The sequence below is a fragment of the Eufriesea mexicana genome, unplaced genomic scaffold, assembly GCF_001483705.2.
Source record: "Eufriesea mexicana isolate 0111107269 unplaced genomic scaffold, ASM148370v2 scaffold115, whole genome shotgun sequence".
In the NCBI taxonomy this organism is placed as follows: domain Eukaryota; kingdom Metazoa; phylum Arthropoda; class Insecta; order Hymenoptera; family Apidae; genus Eufriesea; species Eufriesea mexicana.
In genome coordinates this window covers 327,229-339,313 of record NW_016908277.1, presented here as the reverse complement: position 1 = coordinate 339,313, position 12,085 = coordinate 327,229, and the positions used below count along the sequence as shown (strand labels likewise).

At 32.5% G+C, this 12,085-nt stretch overlaps 1 protein-coding gene across 1 annotated transcript in view; it reads right to left on the bottom strand.

Moving 5' to 3' along the window:
• The window catches only part of LOC108554904 (cyclic nucleotide-gated cation channel alpha-3), a gene marked incomplete at its 3' end in the record, with an annotated part of 308,264 nt that overhangs the window by 6,903 nt on the left and 289,276 nt on the right, over nucleotides 1–12,085 (bottom strand). Inside the window, exon 5 of the mRNA XM_017910317.1 lies at nucleotides 4,389–4,627. Coding sequence (XP_017765806.1) covers nucleotides 4,389–4,627 — 239 coding nt within the window. The remainder of the gene's footprint in view (nucleotides 1–4,388; nucleotides 4,628–12,085) is intronic.

The window sequence follows — 12,085 nt, the reverse complement described above, 5'->3', positions numbered from 1 at the left end:
TTTTTTTTTTTTTTTTTTTTTTTTTTTTTTTTGAATTTTGTTTCTCTCTCCCTCTTTATCATTCACTTGTTCAACGATCTCACTGTGTAGGCGATACCTTTGATTCGAGAGGATATTTTAGATGGATAGCGATATCAAACAGAAAGGGGGTACGGATGATCATATTACTGAAGTAAGTAAGAAAATAAATAAATAAATTTACGAATAAAACGAATAAATAAATACATTTGTAATTATTTCATTTTTCCCCCTTTTTGTTATTCTGTGTCTGTCAGTTTTATTATTGCCATACTTTGGAATTAATTTTCTTTTCTATTGAATATAGAGTAAGTAAGGAATAATAAATATTTTATTTCAATTAAAGGCTTTTGATATTGTGTATGTGTCAGTTTTATTTTTACTATTGTCATACTTAGGATTTTAATTTTCTTTTCCATTCAATATAAAATAAGTGATAAATAATAAATATTTTATTCTAATTAAGAACTTTCGTTATTGTCTGTGTGTCAGTTTCACTATTGCCATACTTAGGAACTAATTTTCTTTTCTATTGAATATAAAATATGTGATAAATAATAAATATTTTATTCTAATTAAGGGCTTTCGACAATGTCTGTGTGTTAGTTTTACTATTGTTAAACATAGGAATTAATTTTCTTTTCTATACAATAGAAAATAAGTGATAAATAATAAATATTTAATTCTAATTAAGGGTTTTCGTTATTATTTGTGTGTCAGTTTTATTATTGTCATACTTAAGAACTAATTTTTCTCTTCTACTGTAATTAGGGGCTTCTGTTGCTTAATTTATTAATAAATAAATTGATTGTAGATAAATTAATTTTAAGGTAGTTAAGGCCATTCTATGAAAATTTTGCAAAATTTTGTGAACATTACATGAATTTTTAATATTTAGATATAATAGCTTGAGGTTTTCTGTTTCGTGCAAGGAGATACGTTAAGTATAGAGGTCTAAAATACAATTGTTTGTCACGAATTTCCATTAATCGTGACACGATACGATTTCCTTTTATTTAGTCACGAACGTGGGATAAATTCTTGCAGTTTAATTGGATTATTTATAACGATTCCGTCGTAGCTAGTGTACAAACGCTCGTTAAGCCACGAAAGCGAATTTTAACGAGATTACTTTATTTCCTCTTTACTTGTTCAAGATTACTGCTGAATTTATGCCTCCACATAATACCACAATCTATCACTGATTTACGATACTTCAATTTGTAATGCATGCTTACAATAAATTTGCTGTTTGCTAATATTGCAACATTTGTTATAAAGATTTACGATCAACGACGTTTCGTGATTTACGTGCGTAAATTAGTGTGCGCAGTAACAATGATAGAACAATAATTCTGCATGTCAAGCAATTACAGACTCACTGTCTACTTAATCTGTTCAAATAATATTAACGAATAAAATTATTTCATGAGCAACGGAGTAATATAATTTCAGTATTTCAATGGAAGAAAAATAATAATTATTAAATTTAAAAAAATTAAATAATTATTAAATTAAATAATCTAATAATTTTTTAAAAATTGGGTGAATTTGAATTATCATTATATGACGGAATTTAAGGAGTGAATGCAATGACAATCAAAGATAAGAATAATAAAAATATATATCAGAAATTAATTAGTAACTAAATGCAAATTATATTGCAATGTTAATAAAATATATATAATATTCAAAATCAAATTTATCGACTTAGATAAATTTAGACTTAATTCAGATTAATTATTAGAATAATAATTAATATTTAATTAACACTAGAATTACCAATCTTTAGTGGGCACCTAACTGTAAGTGCACAGATTATAGTAATTTCAAGCAGTACGATGAATATGAGCGAATATATTGGTTACAGTTCTTTCATAATATGAGTTGATACCAATTTTATTCTTAAAACAGGTGTGTATGTGTTTGGTGATTGCAAAAAGGAAAATTCTGGGACCAGTCATTTTCACTGGGTTGGTAGTTCCAGTGTTAAGATAAATTAACTTCGACTTAATTTATGGATTAAGAATATCGACTAAATTTTTCTCTATCTTTGAATTTAGGCAATTTCAAAACTGCATCATGCCTACAACGCCATCTGCAACCACGTGGTGCTTTTCCTTCTTAGGGTAGCGCGAGTTAATATTTTAACCTACACGATCTAGTGCGGTCTAGTAGCTATTAGTACTTTAATTATTCTGGAAACTATAGCTGTTGGGGGAAAATTTGTTGAATAAAGGACATGTGGTACAGGAAGGGTTACTATATGCTGATGATATAATCATCGCCTTTAATTATGTATTTACGTTGCCATGAACGATTCAATTTTGGAAGTGAGTCTTAATAAAAACTTCTATATGAACATAATCCAAAATTTAGTAATTTAGAAGGTGATAATGGGAGTTACTAATCTTACCAATGTTTTAATTTCAATCATTTTTGTTTTTATATTAATAAAACAAAATAAATTGATCCTGAAGAATTTTGATTTTTAATATTTTTTCTTTGCTAAAAGTAAGTATATTATATATACCTATATATATGTATAAAAATTAGTATGATATTATTACAGTAATAATATGTATGAAATATATTGTGTATAAAATATAGATACACATAACAATAGCTATAATCAGTATTTCTATTAACTTTCAAATTATGTCATCAAAAATTTTTCGTATCATTTTGTAAGAATTGAATATTACGAATAAATAATAAACAGAAAAATTTAAGAAACTCTCAAGTATTGCTAAAATATATTAACTCTTTGCACTCGAGAGGCGACTTTCAGTTTTAAATCAATTTATTCGGATTTAAAAAACCGATGTCAATTAATATATTAAATTTAAAATTACCCAACGATGCGTGGAATGTCGAAGTAAAATAATTCTACGTCTTAATTTATATACTTCTTATTTACCGTTTTAAAAATATCGTCGATTTTATGGCAGAAAATTTTTAAATTATTATTTTTCTGTTTCATCGTATAACATCGAAAAATACTATAGAAGGTGGAAATAAAAATAGGAAATTAAATAATAACTTAAAATTATCTGGATCTCTAAAATAATAATCTCCGAAATTTATAAATATAAAAATTGATAAAATTAAAATAAATCCTATAAATCTTAAATTAAAATAAATTCTGCTAATATCTTATGTCAAACCTAATAGCAAATATTATACAATAGGAAACATCTCAAATATTAATCCCATTACGCGAACGCCCTCTATCACTGTACCAGGAAATGGCTGCGAAGCCAAATACCTTTCAAATAATCCACACTAGCAGTGTTACCTCGATCGTTTCACCTCACAGCTCGATTCGAATGTTTGCTCCATCCCACACCGCGTGCGTTCGACATTTTCTCGTTGCGCGAGCGTTTGTTGCCAGATATTTACCACTTTAGGTTGCCATCGAATGGTTAGATATACATTCACTGGCGGACATTTCCTGCCGTCAAACACAGCGCGACTGAATAACGGCCAACAAAAATTACACCCGGGTTTAACGTGCATTCGCTATTCTATGTTGTCGCGGTCGCGTCACGTGTGCCCAGACGTATGTGCGTATCGTGCTGAAGATATCGGGCCTGGCTACGGCGTGCGCGCGCATCGTAACCCCACTTTTGACTCGGACGCGACGCGACAGACAGTTCTGTTTATCTCGCTGCGTCGAACTAACTCGCGTCGCATAACTGTGCCCCTCTTTATACGTGACACAAACGGACGACTACGTAAAATTTTTCGCGTGAAAGGATATCGACGGGAACGGGTAAATATGGGCTCAGGTGTCGTGAAAAGAGTCAAGGATATCTTTGTTTCCTCGTTGTTAAGATTTGTTCGAATATCTGCGGGATAATAGGTGTCGTTTCGAATTCTAGTTATTTAGAATGCGGTGTTATGTACGAGTTGTACAAGCTTGGCAATTTTATTTCAAAGCTGGCGGAGATAGAGTGCATGTTCAATGGTTCCTCGTCGAAAATTTGTAGAACTAGGTTAGAATATGCTAGATCATTCTTCGTGCTCGCCTGATATTGCGGCATGTGACTGTCATTTGTTCCCATTATTATCAGAAAATTGTCTGCATAGTGGAAATATAGGGAATTATTTGAAGAAATTTCTGCAGAATTATTTAAAGCGAGTAAAATAATGGTAAGAGAATTCGACGATACTGTGAATTTTCTATTAAAATGCTTATAAAATTCAAGTTCCGAATGAACCTCGTAAGATTGTTCTATTTACTGACCAACGAAAACCGATATCAACCGATACGCATCCGCCGCAATATCTACGACCCAATTCCGCCTCTGTTTTGCCGATACGAAAGCTGATCAGCAGAAAACATTCATAATTGATCCGATACTCACGTCTCAGTGCCGTTACAGCTGCTATTGCTGAGATGATTGATGGATGCCGGTGTGTGCAGATGCGATTGGTCTCGCGAGGGCGTGAGCGCGACCGTGTATGGCAGCTTGAATCTACCCCTGAGCTGGTCCTTCCTCTTCGGCTTGCGGGTTAGGTCGAACTCACTAGCGCCACGGTTCACGTAAGCTCCTTGAAGCGAGTCGCGGGACGAACTGAAGTATCGCTGCGGAACGGAGTACACCTGCAACATATTCGTCGTTCATTGTCTACTTGATTATTTATGGTATATTAAAATGGTACAGAGGAATATATATGTGGGATCGGGATGGGTGGATGGGCTAAAGTAATGTATTACTGCTTCTTAAAATACAATAAACTTATACTTATTGGCTACGAAACTAGAGACCCGCTACAGGTACGCTCGACTTTTACTGCTTAGACACTATCTTGAGGACCGTGAAGGACTGGTGCTGCCCGCGCCCTTGCACCCTTATTTAAGCATTCGCTCTGTCCTTTTCCATACCCAGGCTTTCCTTTGCAATCACACTTCTTTCCCACGCAACCTCGGAGGGCGCGGTACTTCAAACACTCTGCACGCATCTCTAATCCTTCACTCTGATATAAACATTCATCGAAATCGACCCTCTTGCACGCGGTCTCTTTCGTTTCGGGTCCAGACACATTTGCCATTCTTCCAGGGCCGTGCTTATTCCAATCCCACATATATATTAACCCTTTGCACTCCGAAGCATTCTGGACGTTGGGTACCAGCTACTCAGTGCCACCTTGTAGAAACGTGCATTTACGAACCCTCATATTATATAGTATAATTTTGGAACTAAGTAACGTATTATAATGAGATTGGACTTATATGAATTGGTAGACATCGAGAAATATATATTTGCAAAAAAGGTCAATATTTTACTTTTTATCATTTTGTACAGTATGATAAACTTTCAAGCACTCCCCAATATGCATTGCAGGCTGATTTGTGCACGTTTGACAATAATAAGCAGTTTAACGTCTTCCACCAGGTGTTTTCCTGTCAGAACAAACAATACAGTCCCGTTTACCTTCTCCAACATCGGGAATATGTAGTTTATTATTTAGTCTATTATCCTCCGTCGTGAGCACACTTCTCGCGTTCTCTTCTGACGTAACACCCGCTGACATTTTTCTTATATATCTTAGTAATTTTACCATATTTCGATTTGATTTCTTGTGCCATTTCAAGAGAAAATTTCAGGAAAACGTGCATTTCTCGAAAAGTTGCGCTGGAATAAGTTGATTCCCCGTAATCGCTAATAAACTTTGATGTCCCCTCATAGGGGTCACCCGAGTGATATGCTAGAATTACGATTCCCCTGAGAGGGGACAACGGAGTGCAAAAGGACTATTAATCCTTTGCTCTCGAGAGGTGAGCCTAAGTCTGAAGATCCGTGTTAATTAACACTATGCCGTCCACACGTCAAATTGGGATTCTTTCGTTTGGCGTCGGTAGGACTGACTCAACATTTTCGCATGATACCAATATGGTGTCACCTGCATTTGCCCGATAGTTTTCGCATGACACTAACGTGCTGCCATCGGATGACATAGTGTTAAGATATCAAATGTAAAATAACCTAAACTAGCATGGAACGTCAAAATAAAATAATTTTAAGTGTTCATTTACACTCGATTCTTTATTTACTGTTTTAAAAATATCCTTGTTACAGCATAAAGTCTTCTAATTGCTATTTTTCTGTTAGAAAAGTAATCACCGAGTGCAAAGGGTTAAAAGACTGCCTATTCCAAGCTACGTTGACTAGACATTGCAATTGATAATCGAAATGTATTGCAAAATGGTGAAGATAAATATATATCTTTGTTATAAATTTTGAATTCATTATTTAGGGACATCTTTCTTGGATGATATAATTATTTCAGTCTTATTTTGATTTATCAACACTAGAACTACTATGAGAGATGTTTGGGACATTTTATTGTCGCGATTGCTGAAAATATTTGGCTGCTTTTGTATAAAAATTATCAACTCTATTAATATTAAATTATTAAATTATTAAATCAGTATAAAAATTAGACTAATTTTTTATTTAAATAAAATTAAAATTACGTATGCTCTTCTGTTATTGCTCCTATCATATTTATTAATATCAATTACGTGTAATATTATGATTTAGGTATTCGTTAAAGATCGGTAGTTCCAGTGTTACATTTACTTGTGAAGTTTATACAGGAATACGCGAGCTTGCTGTGCAAGATATGGGGCTCATTACATTTAATATTTTTGCAGATACAAGACTGTATATTCACATGCAGATTTTATTTCGGTATAAACCTGAAATTTTTATTACAGTTTCACGTTTACGTGGCTGTTAATAAATAGTTCGCTCCACAGGAATTTACCTTTTCCTTTTTACGGTCCTATTCGACAATCGATCTTTTTCATCGAACATTTCACGTTCACGATTTTTAATATTTCTATTTTATGTCCGACATACGAGAAAGATAAATCTATTTTTTTAAAAGTTAGAGAAATATCATTTAGTATGGGAAATATACAATTTAAATAAAATATTCGAAAAATTAATAACACTAGTTATTACCAGAAATATTTATATAATATTATATTAATTCTAATAATTGATTATCAGAATATAAATTATATTCGTTGCATTCTTCTATTGTCAAAAATATATATAATAGTATATGCAAATATATAATATTGTGGAAAATTCGATGCTCCTGTTTTAAATTTTATTTCAGATGGAATAATAATTTAGTATGGGAAATATACAATTTAAATAAAATATTCGAAAAATTAATAACACTAGTTATTACCAGAAATATTTATATAATATTATATTAATTCTAATAATTGATTATCAGAATATAAATTATATTCGTTGCATTCTCCTCTTGTCAAAAATATATATAATAGTATATGCAAATATATAATACTGTGAAAAATTCGATGCTCCTGCTTTAAATTTTATTTCAAATGGAACTCCTCACAAACTGAAAAATCTTGTTAATTAAATCGAGTGAGTTCCACTGCATAGAATTCAGCGAAAGATTCTGCTTTAATTCGATAAACCTTTATTGCAGTAAAAAAAAAAAATACTCTTTTCAATTAACAGATATTTGCCGAATAAAACGATCGAAATTTTACAGGAAATCCCGTTATCGCGTATTCGATACACAAGTTTACTTTTTAGCCAAATTCATGGCTACGATTATATTTATTTCCTCCTCTAACCAAAATCTCAAGCTGAACACGGAGAGAGCAGGTTTTGTTGCGCGATTAAACACCGCCATTTGAATATTATCCGCTCATTTGAATATTAAAATATTCGCGAATATTCTATAGCTGCGTGCAAAAAGCTAGCAACGGTCAATTTTCGCTCGTGGCGAGTTCAGGAGTCTGCGTTGTGGATCAGCCCATTCGTCTGCCATTTCTCCTATAATTCTGTGTGACGTCAAAACACTCGCGAAATAACCAAGTGATAAAAACCGTTTCGTTTGATGCGAGTTTCATAAAGAAATATCGTGTTCTAGTTGATTTGATGTTATAGTATGTATGTGAGAGTTTATATGCAATTATATAAGTGATATTATTTTTCAGTGGTAGACTGAGGTATCGACACATTGTCGTTAATATATTTCTTAACATTGAACCTACAAATCGAAAAAGAGTGGTAGAACTATTAGAACACTACCTATTCTAAACTATGTTAGCTAAATATCGCAAATGACACCTGAAATCTTGAATCTACTCTCAGTATTAGGCAACTACACAGTATCTTCATAAAATTTTCACTCCCATCGCTTTATTTTGCACACGACACGTCAAAATCGAAGAAAAATTGACAGATCTATTAAACAACTGCCAATTCCAAGCAATGTTGGGGAAATATGGCAATTGACAGTCGAAATTTGGAATCTACAATCGATATTAGGAAACTAACTACGCAGTAGTATCGTATGATTTGCACTTTATCATTTTATTTCGCAAATGGCACATCAAAGTCGAAGAAAAATTAACAGAACTATGAAAAAATAGTATATTCCAAGTTATGTTGACTAAATATTACAGTTGACAGACGAAATCTAGAGCCTACAATCGATATTAGGTAAGTGCGCAGTAATATTATACGATTTGCACTCCCGTCACTTTATTTCACAAATGGCACGTCAAAATTGAAGATAAACTGACAGAACTATTAAAAGACAGTCTAATCCAAGTTATGTTGACTAAATATTACAGTTGACAGACGAAATCTAGAGTCTACAATCGATATTAGGCAACTGCGCAGTAGTATTATAAGATTTTCGCACCCGTTATTTTATTTCACAAATGGCACAACAAAATCGGAGAAAAATTGACAGAATTATTGAAAACCCTTGTTTATCCCAAAGTATGTTGACTAGATATCGCAACTGACAGTCGAAATCTAGAATTTATAATCGATATTAGGTAACTACGCAGTTTATTCCAAAGTATGTTGACTAGATATCGCAACTGACAGTCGAAATCTAGAATTTATAATCGATTTTAGGTAACTATGCAATATCTTCATACGATTTTCACACTTGTCACTTTATTTCGCACATGACACTTAAAGAAGGAAGAAAAATTGGTAGAACTATTAAAAAACAGCCTATTCTATGCTATGTTGACTAGATATCGCAGTTGATAATCGAAATCTAGAATCTACAATCGATATTAGGTAACTGCGCAGCAGTATTATACGATTTCCACTCCCATCACTATATTTCGCAAATGGCACATCAAAATCGAAGAAAAATTGACAGATCTATTAAACGACTGCCAATTCCAAGCAATGTTGGCGAAATATCGCAATTGAGAGTCGAAATCAAGAATCTACAATCGATATTACGTAACTGTGCATTGTTACTCTATTTCGCGCATGGCACGTTAAAATGGAAGAAAAATTAGCAGAACTATTAAAAGATTGTTGACATTGGAAAGCACTGTCATCGTTTAATCTTTTAATCGCTTAATTTTTCAAGTTAAATATATAACAAATGTCCCTTCTATCATATTTTCTGACATCTGCTTTTTCAAAATATACATTTTAACAACGTACTGATAATGCCAAACGAATTTGTATTAAATCTAAAAAATTTGCAAATGAAATGTACGTAGATAGAAATGAGTTCTTGAGGTTCCGATTGTCCACCTAAGATTACCTTCCTTATGGTCATTGTCTTCATAAGTTTTCGTTTATGTTCCTCTTTACCATTTCTTTTCCTTTCCTTTTCTTGCCGTTTCTCATTTGGAATGAAAATTATTTTTTCTTACAACGATTACCCGGATTCCGGTTTAGACACAGCTTTTTGTGCGCCTTCTGCTGAGACAATGGGAATCGTCTTGGTTGACACAATGGCACAGCGAAGGAAATTAAGAGACAATACGGACCCCGAGAAGAATGAAGGAACACTGCGATGACATGGTCGAATAAAGCATCGAAAGTGTACCCAAAGGTTAATTTAAGCTCTGCAGAATTTGTGAAACGTAACAAAGGTAAGCTGTATGAATAAGAAATGCAAATTAGGGTGTAAGATATAAGAGTACTTTTTCACTAACGTTTGTCTTAGATACAAAACTTAGTAATTAATTCGAAGTGTGAATTCGGTCAAATTTGATATACGGGGAAATTTCATTGGACCAGTTTTAATATTTTATATGAATTAAAATTACTTTACTTTTATTCGTTCTTTAACAAATATCTGTCTAATTGTGCGAGAGGTAATTAGAAGGAATCAAAATTATTATTGCTACATAATCTTAGCAATTTTCAAATAAAATTTTTTTTATTTAATGCTGGAATTAAATGCTGGAACCTATCGAAAATGGAATTTCTATCGGATAAAATTTCAAACCTTTCTCATTATTCGAGATTCGTTACAGGAAAATAAATATTCAAATTACACCATCCACCAGAGCTCCATTATTTAGTTATAAACAATTACAGTACTAACATTAATCAAAATATAACTCAAGTTAGCACGATTCAATTCTTAATTAAATACTATCAAATTTTACATTAATATAGATATAAATAACTAAATACTTCTAAATCTTGAAACAAGTTTAAGATTAAATTATACAGCAAAATTAATATAAAATTTAATATTGATTAAACAAATCGTGTCAATTCCAAATGAAATAGTCACTAAAAAATATTAATCCTTTCAGGAGTACGTAATAATTATTAAAAAATTTGTGTCCATAGTTATAATTACATTTCTCGGAGATACGAACCGTGGTGGCGCTAGTGAGTTAAGCGGCAACTCGTCTTAAGGCTGTCTTAAACCGTTCACTCGTGAAAGGGTTAACCCTTTGCACTGGAGAGGCGCCTCTTAGTCGCCATTTGATCAGATTCTAAAGATGGATATTAATTAATATATCAAATTTACAATTACACAACGATGCATGGAATATCGAAATAAAATAATTCCACGTCTTAATTTCTATACGATTTTTTATTTCCGTTTTAAAATTATCGTCGACTTTATGGCAGAAAATCTTCGAATTACTATTTTCCTGTAACGAAAAAATCGTCGAGTGCAAAGGGTTAATTCAACCATAAGTTAATATTTCCAATTAATTACATTTTCAACTGCAAATATAAAACTGCTTCCAAATGTCAATTACCAGCGAAAGTATTCAGTATGTCAAAGGATAAATAAGATAATAAATTGCATGTCCCAGGGACATTAGAACAGCCGTTCGAGCATCAAGCTGTAAATACGTGTGGTCTAAACGCAGCTGTGGTTGCACGTGTTTTCACGTGGCAATACAATCTAGTCGCGTGCGCATAAATGGCCCCCATAACGTCAAATAAATCGCGAATACCACGTGTCGGAAATAGTAGCAGGGATGAAGCGTTTATTCGAGCAAATGCTTTTGCAGTATTTCTTTTTTCTACCCAACCAACCGTTTTATGCTCTGTCAACCCGATGATAATAAGAGAATCGATACAACTAACGAAATTATGGAGTTTCATAAACGAAGATTAAACGAATGTCATTTAATCTTCGTTTTCTAAAGCGTGCACTTTCGCCATTTTGCAAAGGATCATTCTGGTGCAAATAGAATACAAAATGGCACACCTCATGTTATATTCTATGTATTATTAGTGGAGAATTTTCAACATTCTTTTGTTTGGTATTTTCAAAGGGTTTTGGGTTCGTGTGTACTTTATGTTGGATTTATGCGATACAAAATTATGATAAAATTGATAATGACATAATAAAATTGTAATCAAAAATGATCTATTGAAATAAGATATAGTTTCACCTAAATGCAACATAAAATTATGGTTTAAAATATTTTTGTTCCTTTAGTAAGGATTTGATAGTGTTAATATTGTTAATAATTTAATAATAGCAGTATAGACTAACGATAAAAAGAAATAAGAGACGAATTAATAAATTATGTCAATAATGTAGGATACCAAAAGAAATCGCGAATCGGCTATTGCCAACAAAAACAAATTGTAAACCGATCGATATCTTCTAGAAGCAAATCGAAAAGTTATTCTATATAACAAAATTAAGTTGCGTGACTCCTCTACGGGGAGGTGAAGCGTAGGTTAAGGAAAGCATAAAAGCGTGGTCCTTGACAACCAAAACAGAGTCCTTGGAAATCGGTTGTGACCAGCACAAG